This window comes from Euprymna scolopes, chromosome 19, assembly GCF_053919585.1.
Source record: "Euprymna scolopes isolate OS-2025 chromosome 19, ASM5391958v1, whole genome shotgun sequence".
Classification (NCBI taxonomy): Eukaryota; Metazoa; Mollusca; class Cephalopoda; order Sepiida; family Sepiolidae; genus Euprymna; species Euprymna scolopes.
The window spans coordinates 46,522,973-46,539,899 of record NC_136500.1 but is presented as its reverse complement, the minus strand read 5'-3'; the positions used below and the strand labels follow the sequence as shown (position 1 = coordinate 46,539,899).

General features: G+C 34.2%; 1 protein-coding gene across 2 annotated transcripts in view; it reads left to right on the top strand.

Moving 5' to 3' along the window:
- LOC145303553 (uncharacterized) overlaps positions 1–16,927 on the top strand; it is a 138,919-nt gene that overhangs the window by 72,106 nt on the left and 49,886 nt on the right. For both annotated transcript variants that reach the window (XM_080145058.1, XM_080145057.1), the window contains exon 3: positions 7,982–7,996. In XM_080145058.1, the coding sequence (XP_080001184.1) occupies positions 7,982–7,996 (15 nt within the window). The remainder of the gene's footprint in view (positions 1–7,981; positions 7,997–16,927) is intronic.

Here is a 16,927-nt window from a genome sequence, read left to right as displayed (position 1 = left end):
TTAGCTGACGTGATCTATAAACTGTAATAATTGTTTGAAATTTGGTCGAAAAATGAGTGAGCGGTGAAGCTTTAAGTCAGTTCTAAATGACTAAAACTGCCACTTTAACCATATATTCAAACACTGTTTGAATGATAAGACATCTATGAATTTAAAAACATTTGTCCTTTTATTTATCTATAATCTTATATATATTCCAGCTCTCTAGAAAACTATCCTAGTCTAATTAATAGCATGTGTTAGTGTAGGACGATTAATCAAAATCTACAATTGGAAAAATTTGACTTAATAGGCCGATGCTAAAACAATTTATGCATTTCAAAACTTTAACTTTCCATTGCTGGTACTAATAAAATTATTAATATTTGATTTTAAACTATCATTAAAATTTATAAATCCGAGAATGTTTTTACATTTGCAAAAATATATGCATATATTACATCGGTTTTGATGGTAAAAAAAAAACAAAAAAACTTCCTAGGTAAATAGTTTAGAAGAATTGGAATCGTCATATCATTAATATGTATACGCTAGTCTTTTCTTTGTTTCTTCTGTTGGCTTCTCGGAAATTTTTATTAATATTTACAAATACTATTAACATATTTAAAATGTATAATTTTATGTTCTCATAACCCTCAGTTCGTTCTGGTTTCATAGCTCTGCTGGTGTCCAGGATGTTTCCATCATGACGTTTTAGTGGATTTCTCATGTCATCACCTACAAATTGCGAAACAATTCTGTCCTTTTTGGTGATTGCCCAATTCTGCCTCTTGTATAACGTCTGTTTAAATGCAATCGGACAACTTAGAGTTATTTGGTTGTTTCTGTTTTTTTTTTGTTTTGTTTTTTGTTTTTTTTCCTGGAATATAGCCAAACATTTAAGCTTGTCTCAAGGTTTTCTCAACTTAACATTCCCCTCCATCCACATAAACAAAAAAAAACAAAGGTTGGTGAATCACACAGGTATATCCAGTAGTTAATATCTTTGTTTAGTTGTAATTATTCATGCAAACGATTTTTAGCTTGTAGTACTTTTAATCAAGCATGTTGCTGATTTTAAAAAAGAAAAAAAAAAAAGCTCGGCAAGATGGGTTTTATATTTGTTTACTCAAGTAAAAATCTGCTTATGATTTTTCTATGAACGTTTTTTATATACGAGAATACCTGTCCCAGGTTGAGTAAAATTCAGTTTTGTATGATTGTCTCATATCGAGGATTAAAATTATGATACTAAACCTTGTATCTAGAATATTTTGAGCAAAATCCCTTACACTATTTAGATTCTAGAAACTTTACAATTTAAAGATTAAGCTTAGGTCTTGAACTTGAAATTCAAGGCATTTTGTTTACTTGTGTTAAGGTAAATCTTGAAAATTTGAAATTTTCAAATGGGAGGTTAGTCAATATCGAATTCTCTGAAAAGTTTTTAAAATTTAAATTTGAATATTTATTACTTCTATTTTAGATATAAATACACATTTTAAGTGTTTTGATCTGAAGGGAGAGAACCTTGCAACGTGGTTAACTTTGCATTTTCTTAGGGGAAATTACATAGCTCCTTTACCAGAGCTTAACACACCCACACATGGGAATTATGTAAATTAACAATTATAAAATTTATAAATTCGTATTCCTGTCTGTTTGTTCACAATTTGATTGAAGCAAGACGTTTTGTATATATTAATCTTTCATTTCTATATATAGTATGATTCTTGTAAAAAATATACAATTAAGAGATCACCTTATTTGCATATGACATTAAGAAAAATCGATTTTACTAAATAGCAGTATTTTAATGTTTTTAGCGAGAGAATTGTTTTAAGTACTTTATTTAAAATAGTTAAACTTTAAACAATTTTATTTGGAATTATTTCCAACAGCAAACTTAAAGATAAAATTTCTTTTAGAGTTATTTGCCCCTAGATGCTATGCATAAAAAACAAACGTTCACCAAATAAAATCATTTGGTAATTTCATTAAGTTTCTAGCTGGAAAAATAATTCCGTGTAGATAGGAAAATCTTTTGGCTTTTTTTCCAAACAAACTTACAAAAGACAAGATTTCATTTTTATTTTATTCCTTAAACGGCTGTACAGAAATCAGTAATTTTTCGGAGGAGGGGAGATTACATTGGAAACATAAAATATCGATAAATTTCATTTTTTGAGACCATTCTCTATTTTCAGCTAACAATTTAATAAACAAAACAAACCCCAAATTCATTTTTAGGGAGAAGGGGGTACATTAGAAACATAACACGACAAATAAAAAGCAAATTGAAAAGTCCCCCCCCCCCGAAGCAAATCTAAAATTTCCTTTATTTGTTAAAAAAGCCAGTAAAAACAAAAAGTGCCCTTACAAAAAAGTAAATGTGTAGTTTAGCGGCATAAATTTCACAGGCAAAAGAATTATAAAAAATTATTTTTTATATAAAACATTAGAGCCAAAGGCTGAAGTAACCCCCCCCCCCCAAAAAAAAATGTTTATCATTTTTTTTTTTTTATTAGACTAAATGTGCATGCCTTACACGTTTAAAATTTGACTTTTTTTTTTTTTTTTTTTTTAGGTTTGACAGATTGGCCTTTTTAAGGCCAAATTTGGTGTTTTTATGCTCTTTTATTACAAAAAATATCACAGATAAAAACATAGTTCATAAAAGAGCTTGGAAAGGCCAAATTTTAAAATCAATATAGCAGCCTCAAATAAGAAATGTTGAAAAAATAATTTTTTTTTTTTTTTTTTTTTTTTTTCAGTCTTTGGGTCTAACTTTGTTTTATATAAAAATAAATAGTTTTTATAACTTTGTCTGGCAAATAATTTATGCCACTAAACTACACATTTACCAAAATAAAATTAAAAAATAAATGCAAGTATTAATGTTTATATATATTTTTTTAAGGTTCACAAAATCGTGAGCTTAGGAAAGTGATCCCTTCTGTCATAATATCTGGAGAGGGTATCAGATACTTTTTGGAGGCGATTACATTTAGATGTTATCCGTTTTCTTTTTTTTTTTTTTTTTTTTTTTTTTTTGAAATTGTTGTGAGTATCCATGTTACCCATGATGAAAATGATTAGTATAGCAGGTGTTTCAAACGGAACTTCATGTCAACCCAGACAACGCTGGGTACCCATGCTAGTTTATTAATAAACAAAGAAATGCAAACTAGTGATATATTTTTCTCAATCCATAGGTTAAAAAAAAATGGCTTTCTTCCTTCAGAGGAAAATAGCAAAACAAATTGTTAGATTTGCTATACAATAAAACTTAGAGATATGGTGTCCCTAGGATAGTTTTTTTTTTTTTTTTTTTTTTTTTTTTTTTTTTTTTTTTTGCAGTTTTACAATGTTACTTGATTATATACATGTGTATTATATACGTTACTGTATTTTGTTACTAATTTTAAATGATGTATCCCAGGGTTCTACTGTACTGTTGGTTAGTGCAAAAAAAAACAAAAAAACTGAAGTTTGAAAAAGAATGCTTCAAAAAAGTATAAAGATTCAAAAAGAATATTTAAATTGATGTCCACGTATGGAGATGTGATCAAATAAGACCTAATCAATGAATTTAGTTGAAAATTAGTTGAATCCATAAATTCATTCAACATTTATAGTTGTGAATATATGTATGTTCTGTCTCAGAAAAGAGGAAGAAAAGCAGAAGACAAAGGAAAGCAAAGGATAGCTGGGTCAAGAGGTAGACTGGGAAGGGAGACAATCCTATTTTTTCATTCCTTTCCATAGACGAATCTCATGTCACTTGAAAGGAATAAACATTTTCCATTCTTGCTGCTTTTTAATCTCTATTATTGCAAAACTGTCTTTGAAAGTATGGGCATTGGTACCATTAGAAGTAGAATGGCATACTTAAATCAGATGTAATGCAAGTCAACTGTCTTTTAATCTATTCAATGGACACAAGTGGCACTGCTCTATTTAAAGGATACAGTGGGGAAAAAAAGGAACAATTAAGTTTAAGGCCCCACAAAATAACCAAAACAAAAAGGATGCCTTCAGGTCAGGTCTATACTGGTTGAGTTTTAATGCCCAGTGTATCTGTAAACGAACAATTTTTTTTTTTTTTTTTTTTTTTTTTTTGATAAATATAATCAAAAGCGTTCCTTCAGTTTTGCTTGTTGGGTCTTAAAAACCTGGTCAAGTGTTCTAAATTTTACTTTAAACTTTTTAATAAGATTTTATATTATCACAATTATCTGAATCTTTTTATAGCATCACCAATATTTATTTTGATAAAGACTTTTTTTTTTTTTTTTTAATTAATCTGCAATTTGTGATGTCCATAACAATAGAAAGTTTTACTATGGTGATACCATTAGGGCATAGGAAGGAGCTGATGCTTGTGATTGCAAGAGTTTATTCAAGGAACTTGTGCCATTACTAACCAGCAGAGCATTACTGCTGTCAGCTAAAGGAATTGTATCAGGAAGTATACCTAGTAATGTATGGGTGTAAAACCTGACTAATTTGAGTTAAGGGCATGTATTGTATGGAGAAATGACGGTGGGGGTGTAATGGGAGTTTCAGATCTTTAGATCTGCTCTCCGATAAAGATTTAATCAAGGTAGTGTGCAGAACAGGATTTGGTTTGGTTGCTTTGAAAGAATGGAAGAGTATCGGAGTTAGAAGTAAAACAGTTGATATATAGTTAATTCACAAGGAAAACTAAACTGATAAAGATGGATTTGAGAGAGGAATAAAAACCTGGTCAGAGATAGTTTAGCAGTCTGGCATCCTTGAAACTGCTTTGACCATAACTCTTACCTGAAATTATCATTAGTTGTTAAATGTTAGAATTGATCTTGTAAATGAGCATAATTGTGCCTATAAATCTGTTCTCTTCTAGGACAACATGACTGTTCAGACCGACATATCTAACATTTTCACAAGAATGCTGGGACAATGTCCGATCAGTGGCAAATGGGAAAGTGTTGAAATGAAATTGTAAACATGGTCAAGTTGTCCGTTTGTGTCTATTGAATATGTCCATCCTGCAAGACTGAGGCTTTTTTTTTTTTTTTTTTTTTTTTTTTTTTTTATTATCGACTCCTGTGATGTCTCAATTGATGTCTCACTCTATCCAATAACTGAAATGTGTATCAACTCAAAATATTTTTCAGCTTTTTGCTATCCGGATTAGAAATATTTTAACCTAAATTTGAGCATTTGTCACGGTTTTCTAGGAAATTTAATTTGACTAGTAGCATGGTACAAATTGAAAAGTTTGTACTAGGTGAGGGATTGAAAAAAAAAAAATATTCATAATCATTGATCTGTTTGTGTCTACATAAAGTTGTTGTTTTTTTTTAAAAAATCAATTTCTATATTTTATAAGCATTTGTGGATTTCATCTGTTCAAACTGTCAAATAGTGGTTTTAAGGTTCCAAAAATAAATATACCTAATTCTTACAAAATTAAAAATATACCGTTTTCTTTTTCTCCTGAATTCTTGGAATGTTTATAATTGTAAATGAAAATTTTTTTTTTATTCTTTGTGCTGGGAAAAATTCAAATATTTAGATTTAAAAAAAATAAATAAAATAAAAAATTCAAACCTATAGAGTATTTTTTCTGATTCAGAATACTTTTAGACCATGGCAAATCTTATTGTTCAACTAGAGTATTTTACTGGAGTTTGAATTTTCTAAAATTGATATATCAGTTTAAAACTGAAGGAAAATTCCCCAGTGAGAGTAATTGATTTTACATACCAAACATTTTTGCTAAATTTAACTTAAAATTTAGATTAGGATTATCAAAAAAAAAAATAAAAATTGAACTTCTGTTCAATTTTTATTTGGATTCTTCGAACTACTGTTTTCATGAGTGTCATTTTCACAATGTTTCGGTCAATGTAACCTTCAACCTTCTTGGGTATATCTTGCTGAATCCAGGAATCTTTGAACTTTCAAGGACCCATAGTATAACGGATAAATTACTTGGTAAAATTCAATTGTAAAGTCATTTTTGCGGAAGTTGAAGGTTCAATCCTCAGTGCAGGCAACACTCAAAATACAATTATGAATTACTTCTACCAAGTAATGGTTGACAGAATAAGAGCATGCTTTCCCTGTGGATTAAATGAAGGGTTCCATATTAACTTCTGAATTCAACAAAGATTCCAGAGTTCAATAAGATATACTTGAAGTCAGAAGTAAAATCAAGCGAAACATGAAAATAACACTAGAGATGAGAACGCTAATCCAAAGAATCAAAATACTGACAAATAAATGAAGAGAAATGTAACTTCGAATAAAGGCAAAAAAAAAAAAAAAAAAATGGGAGTAAAAATCATCACAAACTAACATCTCTGCTGACTGATTGTGAAACTTAGTCCCAATCATCATCTCCCTGTTATAGGGATGGTTATGTTATATCCACGATGTAATTGCTGGCATTAGAGATAGTAATAGAAAAATGATTTTGTCCATCCATAATTAGCCATTCATAAATTTTGATTCTTATGCCATTACCAACTTTATTTCTCTACCAACAAAACAAATATCTAGAATATATATATATATATATATATATATATATATATATATATATATATAATCTCATTTCATTCTTAGAAATGATATTGCTGACATGAATTTTGTTTGGACTGGTACTCTGCTCATATCTGCAATCCTTTCCCCACACTTAAAAAAAATATGCTACTCTTCAGTTTGTATTTAGCAATGATAAACCGATAATGCTATTTAAATTTGAAGTGTGATGACGCTTTTTTTTTTTTTTTTTTTTTTCTTAGAAATGACCTTTTAAAAAATATCCTTATTTTTAAACAAATTGATGCAATAGTTTTTAGGACTTAATCTCCATTTAAAACCAATGGAAAAGTCATTTTATGGTTTGTTTCTTTACTGAATGTGAAGATATATTTTGTCTTGTTTTTGTTCTGTGCAAAATATTAATTAGCAATTTGAGTATTGAAATACAACCTCAAAAGTTTTGAATATAAGGGTCTTGGACACTAGCTAAGTTATTCAGCCAAATGGGATATTACTTTTTAAGGATTTTTTTTTTTTTTTTTTTGCAAGATTTTAACTTTAGTCATTATTTAGCCAATTCGTCAACTAAGATGAATTTTTGTAAGTCGGTTTTCCTCCCGTTTTCTTTTAGTCTCTAATCTTTTAGACGTCCTACCTGTTATGAGAAATTTAGCTTAATTCTGAGATTGATCCATTAAAGTTTGTTTATAAGTCTTAATCTAGTCATTGTAGGGTTGAAGAGCTAAATGTCCAATAATTGGAGGTACCATGGTAGTTAATAGTTTCTCGCTACTTTATATATTTAACTATATACATAACTTGCTACAACAAACCATTAAACTGTTTGCAAAACTTTTTCAACAAACATACTTGTGGGGTTGTTGCCAGTGAGCAATCAATAATATAATTGAGCCTTTTTACAGATGTGCGCAGCCACTCATCCTTCATTCTTTATCGTCTCCTTCTCAATGCGGTTGTGGTCTTCTGTTAAACTAGACAGATCCACACATCCATGAAAAACAATGGAGACTTGTTGGCATTCAAAGGTTTTATTCAGTTTTCTCTTTTGGGGAAAGACTGCGTAAATTTTCCTAAGATGGTCGGTGAACAATTTCAAATAAACATTCACTTCTATTATATTATTTGGCACGTCTTGATTCTAACTTGAAACTCTGTTCTGCCTTATAAACAAATGATCATTTCTAATATCATTCAACACGTTTCTAGTGCATTTTGTTTAGAGAGCTAACCATTGAACCTGCATCTGGGTTTATTTGTTTGCCACCAGATATCTTGACATGTACTCTACGTAACCTTTGTCGAAATGTACACTAGCTAACAATCTCTACTTACTGGTATAGGGTCCCAATATATATGTTCTATGTATTGAAATAGCATTGCAAGATTTTAATAAACTTAACATTATGTATCACAATTTATCATTCTTTTTTTTTTCTTTTTACAGGTCAAACTACCACAAGTAAGTTTTTGTCATTTCTATTTGCTTATTCCCTTGTACTTGAGATGTATAGTCAAAATATGATAAAACTAAAAATTTGCATGCTGTTTAGACAGCTAAAGTGGTCATGTCTTGGGCTTAATTTTTTTGTCAAATATAAGACCAATTGACTTCCAATCTATATTTTCATTTTGCGAGGTGATTTTTCAAGATTTTCTCAGTCTTCTGACACCTTTTATTAAAAAAAAAAAAAAAAAAAAAAAAATGCAGACTTGCCTTAATTCTTGTTTTTCTGTTTGATGCATTTTGATTGGCTATTCAGCATAATCTGTTATTGTTGAATTTGTTCCAAATTAGTGAAAGCCTAAAACTCAAAATGCATTTAAATACTGTAGATAGTTTAACTTCATTGACTAAAAGCTACTTAAAATAAATTCATTTTGAATGTGGAGAGGGCGGTGCCATCTAGTTGTCTGAGTATGTTTAACTAAAACTTGAAAAATATGCTACAAACCCCTAAAGTTTTTTTTTTTTTTTTTTTTTTTTTGTTTTTTTTTTAATTTGCATAACCCGGAAAAATATCTAAAATTTTAAACATTCATTTTTGGGTGCTAAATGGCCATAAAGGGTTAAATACAAGGTTTTATGCTATGTATTAATAGAACCTAGGAAATGGATGTTTTCTTTCTAATTGAAAAACATTAACCATAGATGTAATTATGGTTTCTTACCTATTGTCATTTCTCCAAAGAAAGGGGGAAACTTAGTTTTAGTGCTCTGGAGGCAGCTTTAAATTTTTTTTTTTTTTTGCTGATTTCAGTAGATCTCTGCAGATCCAAGTTTAATTTTTTCACCGCTATAAAAAAAATCTTGTGACAGGACGTCCAGAAAGCAATCAGCTTTGATTAGTCTGGGGGAAGACCCCTCATATCAGACAATTGCTATTCATTTGGACACTCTTTTTGTGAGGAGCTGGTTTTCCTCAACATTGTGGGAAATAAATGAAATGGTGGAAAGCTGAACTGGCCTCCAGCCAACGATCGTTTCTGCAAGTCAACTTTTTGGTTGACATCTCTAAATTTCAACACTTTCCACTTCCTATGGCTTTGTAGTGTAGTGGTAAGTTTTTTTGTTTTTGTTTTTTTTTTTACATGGAGGTCACCACTTATCAAGGCCTGGAGGCCACTCAGATGAGGGTTATTGCAATGAGATAGTATTCTAGTAATCATTAGTATTGGAGATTTGATAGTGTCTTAAGAGGGCGGTTTGTCAGAAATTTGTTTATGTTGGACTTGAAGACATCCAAGTTGTAGTCAGGTGGGAAACAGGCAAACGGAAGAGTTCCACAGTCATGCACTTCTGAGAAAGCTCTGCTCATGGAATCTATGTTTGGATTTAGGCACAGATAAAGAGTGGGGATAATTGACAGTAGTTTCAGCCAGTTGGGTGTTTTCGTGAAAAATTGAAGGGGGACGAGAAATTGGAGCTCAGATGAGCACTTGCCATGGAAATAACGATAAAACAAAGACCAGTTCGCAAAGTCTCTTCTGTTGGAGAGAGGCTGCAGGGAAGAGAAAAGGGCATCCCCCATTAAGCTACGAAGTCTATTTTGTACTCTGTCAAAGCAGGATAGGCTGTTTTTAGCAGCTCCTGTCTAGATGTGGCAGCAGTAACTCCATCCTTGGACGTACTTGGCTTTTATACAGATAGAGAATTGCATCAGTAGTGAGATATATTCTGGAGCGGTAGAAGGACCCCACCATTTTCCCAGCATCCTTGGCAACAGACTTGATGTACATGTTCCATTTCAGATCAGGAGTAAAGGTCAAACCTAGAAGCTTGTCAAAACATGGAGCTTCCCCAAGACGAGAGCCATCCATTTCAATTGATGCCAGATGGGGATCAGTGTTGATGTAAAGATAGAAGCTTGCATTAAAAGTGGCCAGCCACCTCTTCCCTCACTGTACCACATGCTCAAGATCAGGAGAGAGAATTAGAACTGTCATTTACGGCCTTTGATGTGTTGCCATAGATGGTCGTATCATCACCATAGATGTCAATGAATGATTTAAGTATGTGTTTAGGGAAATCATTGATGTAAATAAGGAAGAGTTGGGCCCAGGATGGACCTCTGGGGGACTTCAGAATTAATACTGTGGGCTTCCAATTTCTGCCCATCAACCACTACTCTTATGAACCTATCGGAGAGAATGATTTAATGATTGAGAAAACATTTCCAGTGATACCGTAGCTGGAAATCTTGTGAAGTAGGCCCTTATGCCATACCCTATCGAAGGCCTTCAATATGTCAAGAGCAATTACCCTAGAAAGGAAGCCTTTGTCAAGAGATTCATTAATCCTATGAGATATAACCATTAGCACATCTGCTGTAGATCTTGCAGAGCGGAAACCATATTGCATGTCACTAAGAAGGTTGTTTCTGCTGAGATGGTTGACTACTTTATTTAATATGGATTCCAACAACTTACTCATGACACACGGGAGACTTATTGGTCTGTACTGAAGGAGATGACTTATAACCTGAATTCTTAAATACGGGGCATACTGATTTTCTCACTTTTTTGCCTTCGTGTCACAGGTTCAAATCTGCCTGCCTATTAAACTTTTTTTCTTTTTGTGCTCAACACACACCTCCAAACACCTGGGCAACGCCGGGTACCCCTGCCAGTCATTTAGAAAAGCCAAAATATTCTACACCACAATCTGGGCAACTAGGCTAACCATACTAATTTTTTGTGAATAAGGGATTACAAACCTCTATACTTACAAGGCTGTTTAGACATTGCCTTAAGGAGAAATGCTTCCCAACACCTTGGAAAACTTCAACAGCCTGCCTTATTAAAAATTATGGAGATTGATTGGTTTGTACTGAGGCAGAAGACCGGTCTTCTGTGCACCATGAGCAAGTTGCTGGAATCTGATAGCGAAGTAGTCAACCACCTCTGCAAAGGCAACTGGCTCTGTGACCTGCAATATGGTTTCCTTTCTACTAGATGTGCTAACTGTAATATCACACAGGATTAGTGAATCTCACAATGGGGTCTTTGTTTCTAGAGCAATTGCTCTTGACCTATCAAAGACTTTCGCTGTTATTGCACAATGGTCTACTTCAAAAGATTCCCAGCTATAGAATAGATGGAAGCATCCTCTCAATTATTAAATCCTTTCTCTCTGAAGAGTTTCTAAGAGTAGTTGTCAATGGAGAGAAATCAGATACTCCTAGATCGAACTCTCTTGATCTTCATCTATGACAACACTTCAAAGGTTGGCAATGACCAAGATCTTCTGATCTTGAGCATGTGGTGCAATGGGGAAAGGGGTGGCTGATATTTTAACGCATCTAAAAGTTTCTTTCAACACTCTATCCCCCTCCCTCCCATCTGGTTCCAATTGAAATGAATGGCTCATCTTTGGAAAGCATGTTTAGACAAATATATCTTACTGCTGATGCAATTCTCTACCTGTATAAGAGCCAAGTACATCCTAGGATAGAGTACCGTTACCATATCTGAGCAAGAGCTGCTCAGAGCACCCTATCCTGCCTTGACAATTCAAAACTAGCTTCATAATTTAGGTGATGCTCTTTTCTCTTCTTGCTATCTCTTTCCAACAGGAGACATTGCAAGCTTGTCTCTGATCCATCATTATTTTCATGGCAAGTGCTGGTCTGAGCTCCAATCTATGCCCCCCCTCCCTGCCAAACTTTCATTTAAAAAAAAAAAAAAAAAAACACTAGTTACAACCCTTGTCAGTTCCCCCATTCTCTAGCTGTACTGAAATCTAAACACATTCCATGAATAAAGCTTCTTTTCTGGAGCTGTCTGCCTATGGAACTCTATTCTGCTGACATAATCGTCTTCAAGTCTAATGTGAACAAATTCTGGTTAAGATGTCCCTTTAAATCAAATTATACCTAGTTTTCATCAGAAACGATTACACTGTTGTATCAGTGACCACTGTCCACTCTATAAACCCTTATCCTCGAATGGCCTTCAAGTTTTAAGTGTTAATTCTTTTGTAGTAAAAAAAAAAAAAAATTTTGTGATAAATTGTAAATGTTTTCAAATTCCACTTGAAGATGATTTACTCAACTGCCGAGCAGGCAACTGTCCATAAAATTACAGGACACATTTTTCGTCTTTTATGACTCTCACATGGCCTGCTGTATGTTGTTGCAATAGAATTCACTCTGGTCAGGGTGAACCGGGTTCTTTCTTGGCCTGTACCACATCTTAACTCATATCAGTCTATGCAAGGTTTTGTGATATGACTAACCAATTGTGATGACACTATTGAAAGTCGACCGCTTGTGAATCAGAGAACTCTGCCAAGTCTACCTTGATAGCTGTATTCCAGATCTCCAGCTGCCCTACCGATGTCCTATGTTATCTAGATAGAGGATTATATTACAAAATTCTTGCTCTATCTGCATGTCCAAATGTCGTTGCAATAGGACAGATGGCAGATTTTAGATCAAGGTGTGGGCAGACAACAGCAGTGGGAACATAGTCAGCCTGCCAACAATGCAAAGGGCCATGGAGATGGTTATTGTCAAAAGCTTTCAACTCTTGCCGATCAAGTCCTTGGTAATGTCTTGTGATTATTACATAGGAGCAGAATTTACTGAACAGTGAGATTAATAGACACTGTTCTTTAGTTACATTAAAATCTCCCATAAGAACCGTTGGAGGCACTCAAAAGTATATCTAACAACCTGAACTTCCATGGTGTATCATTAGTACAGTCCGAGGTTCAACTATTCAATAAACTGGTGCATCAGCTGTTTTGCCCTAAACAAGGTCTTCCACTTGGTATTAATTTCAAACTATTTTCATGTGATGCTCATCCAAGCAAATGATGTTAGCTGTTTGCATTCAACATCTCATATTTAAGCATCACATTGCTCTATTCAAATAACAGTACAATTTTAATGATGCGGTGACACATTACGCAATATTTTGATTGTATGGCCACGTTCAAAGAATGGCTAAGTGCTTAGATATAGAATAAAGTAGAAGCATTGGGCCAAGGAAAATATGGGAAGTGAGAAGTACAGGCTGAAGAGAAATAAAAGAAAGAAAAAAAATCTGGCTAGAAATTAGGTTTGTTTAGAAGTCAATTTCAAAAAGCTGTTCAAGCATGCCAGCATGTAAAACTGACATACCCAACGCCATCCCCATATAATGCTGTGAACTTTAGTTACATAAAACTTGACTTTCGCCAAGTATTGATTTAGCTGGCTCCTTTCATAGATGAGCGCAGACCACACATGACAGTCGACAAAGATAGTTATGGGCAGTGAATCCAGAATTAGGGGCAAATACAGTCCTGTGGACTGGTGTAACATTTTCAACTGTCCTCCTGAGCTTCTTTTGTGAATCTTAGTGCTTTGGAGCTATTGCTTTGTGGATGGACTTTCCTGTGTAGTCAGTCTCCTCTTTAAGAGCCTAGTTATAGGGATGATCCTGCATCATGTCCAGATTCTGGATATGATGACAAAATGGTGCCAGCGGACCTGCAGAATTCAGAGACAGCATAGATCAAGCACCAACCTTTTGAGATCAGCAGCTCTCTACAGCTAGGTCTTTCAGCTGTAGAGAAGGATCGTTAGAACAAGCACCAGATAAATCCGGACTTTCTTACCTATTGTAATCTCAAGACTAGACCACAAAGTGTAGGCAACTGTGTGGTCACCAGAAAAGTTGTGACAATTATCAGTTTTTCTACTGATAGACATTCATGAGATGAATCTCCGTTGTCATAATGATCAATTCACCATTCTAGTTCCATGCTCAACCAATATCTGTTGCATGATACCAGGCTCTCAACATCATGGCCATTGCAAGGGAGCTTTCATCAACTATTCTGGCCATACTCCAGTCGCCTTTGGTTATAATTTTAGGTATGATATACCTTTGTAACAATGCTCGTTAGTCTTTTACTACTGTCACCACATGGAGCTACCAACAAACATTTCTTACCAGCTCTCTGCAGATGAAAAATACGGGATTGCATTATTTTAACAGGTTAGAACTGTAGAATGTTGCGCCCTCCAACATTGAAGCCTAACACTAAAGCTTGATTTTTCGGGCACTTGGGGTATTTGCTGGCCAGATCAAAGGATTCCAATCCTGTTCTGATTGCATCTGCAGACATGTCTTTGTCAACACTGCCGTTCACATGTAGTCTTCATTATTAAACCTTTTTGCTGATGACTTTCATGATGAATCACGCTACATTCATTAAAGCCAAACTCGAGCATGTCGAGCCGTAACTCAGATTTTTTTTTTTTTTCTCTCACAACTTGTCCTGAGCTATGTTTATCTTCTGACCACTCGGTTGTCTCAGTAAAGACAAAAACAAAATGTAATAAGCCCTCGGATGTACCTCTCCATATATATATATATATATATATATATAATGATACTCTATGGCTGACTGTGATAGCTTCCGTACATTTATATCAGATCTACTCCTGTGTTCCATGTTTAAAAAGAATGTGCATTTATAGTATCGGACCTGACGAAATTGTTAATTGTAAGTGTAGACCGTTTCATATCGTCAATTTCCAGCAAAAACTAATAGCTAGCCATCGTTCTTTCAGAATGTGCTGCTGCCATTGCACACAGAAATCACTATTTCCATTTCTTCCAATGTAATAGATGTACTGAAACTGAAGTTGTCTTCAGGATTGCCAGCAACCATTGTAAAAGTAATAAAGAATGCGAAAGTTGTATGCTCAGTCTGTCAAGTTCAAAGTAGCTGAGCAGTGGCTTGGTTCCCACTAATTTTAGCAAATAACAGGGTTCTGAAAAGTGTGCTCAACCCCAAGCATCATCAATGGACCTGAGGTAATCTCATCAGTATCGAACAAAGCCAAACTTTTTGCCAAGAACTTTGCAGCTGATTCTACCTTATGCAATTAGGGCCACCAATCCCCCATATTTCCTCTTGTGCCTAAAAACACTATGCAACATACAAATATCTGCATGATGTTGCCAAGCTAATCAAAAACCTTGATTCCAGTAAAGAAACTGGTTCTGATGGCATTTCAATTATAGTGTTGAAAAAGCTTCAACCAGAACTAGTTCTCCTTATAAAGCTGTTTAAGTGTTGTCTTAAGGAGAATTGCTTCCCAACACCCTGGAAAACCAGTATGGCCTGTATTTGAAAATTTAGGTAATAGATCATCTTCCTCTCAAGTAAGTTGCTAGAATTTGTTAAATAGAAGTAGTCAACCACCTCAGCAAAAATAGTCTCTGTGACATGCAATATGGTTTCCATTCTGCTAGATCTACAGCAGATGTGCTAACAGTTTTATCATAGGACTATCAAATCTCTCGACAGACTTTTCTATAGCAATTGCTCTTGACATATCAAAGGTCTTTGATAGGGTATGGCATAATGGTTTACTTCACAAGATCTCCAGCTATGGTATAGCTGGAAATGTCTTTTCAATTAAATCATTTCTGATAGGTTCATAAGATTAGTGGTTGAGCAGAAATCAGCTCAGTATTAATGCTGGCATCCCTCAGGACTTCATCCTTGGCCTAACTCTCTTCCTGATGTATATCAATGATCTCTTAAATCACATCCTAAGATCATTTGTAAAGATTTATGCTGACAACCCTATCAACACTTCAAAGGCTGTGAACAACCAAGTTCTCTGATTTCCTCTCCTCTGATCTTGATCATGTAGTGCAATGAAGGTGGCTGGTTAATTTTGATGCATCTAAAACAAACTTATATCTTTACATAATTGATGCTCTGATCCTCATCTGGCATCAATTGAAATGAATGGCTTTTGTCTTGGGGAGGCTCCATGTTTTGACAAACTTCTGAGTTTTACTTCTGATCTGAAATGGAACATGTACATCAAATCCATTGCCAAGATTGCTGGAAAATGGCTGGATCATTCTACTGTTCCTGTAGATATCTCACTGCTGATGCAATTCTCTACCTGTACAAGAGCCAAGTACGTCCCAAGATGGAGTACTGTTGCCACATCCGGGCAGGAAATGCTAGAAGCACCTTATCCTACCTTGACAGTTCAAAATAGACTTCATAGCCTAGTGGTAGATGCCTTTTTCTGTCATGCAACCTATTTCCCACAGAAGACGTTGCTAGTCTCTCTGCTTTATCAGTATTTTCATTGCAAGTGATCTAATCTATGCCCCCCCCCCTTTGCCAAACTTAAAAAAAAAAAACTTGTCTAGCTGAAACAGCTATCAATAATTTCCCCCACCCTTTATCTATACCTAAATGTAGATTCCATGAACAAAGCTTTTCTTAGAACTGCACGCCTATGGAACTCTTCAGTTTTCCTGATTTCCAGCTGACAATATGGTTGTCTTCAAGTCCAATGTAAACAAGTTCTTGAGCCATCCCCTTAAGTAATCCAATTTACCAAATTTCCACTAATGATTACTGATATTGTCCTAATTGACTACCATATACTCATTAACCCTTACCCTCAAGTGGCATCAGGACCTTGATAAGTGGTGACTCCTTTGTAAAAAAAAAAAAAAAAAAAAAAAAAAAAACCTGTACATGCTAATTTTGGTCCTTCATAGGCTATTTGTGAAAAGGCAATTGGGTAAACAAGGTATATCAAGTTCTACCAGACTAAAAATGCACTCCTCCCTTGTCCATACTGTTAGAGTATGGTATCCAGACCTCTTCCTCATATTTAATACAAGATATTCAGCATGTGGAGAGTTCAGACTGGTTACTTGAATCGTACAGGGTCTATTGAATCTGTTCTATGGTAGCCGACTCAAATTGTTTAATCTTTTCTCGCTTGAGCATTGTTTACATAGTGATCTGATTTTGACCTACAATCTTATGGGCATTGATATACTTCATAACCTTTTAAATTCTGCACCAGATCAGAAAGAAGACTATGCAGACACTACATGAAAATCTTTCACC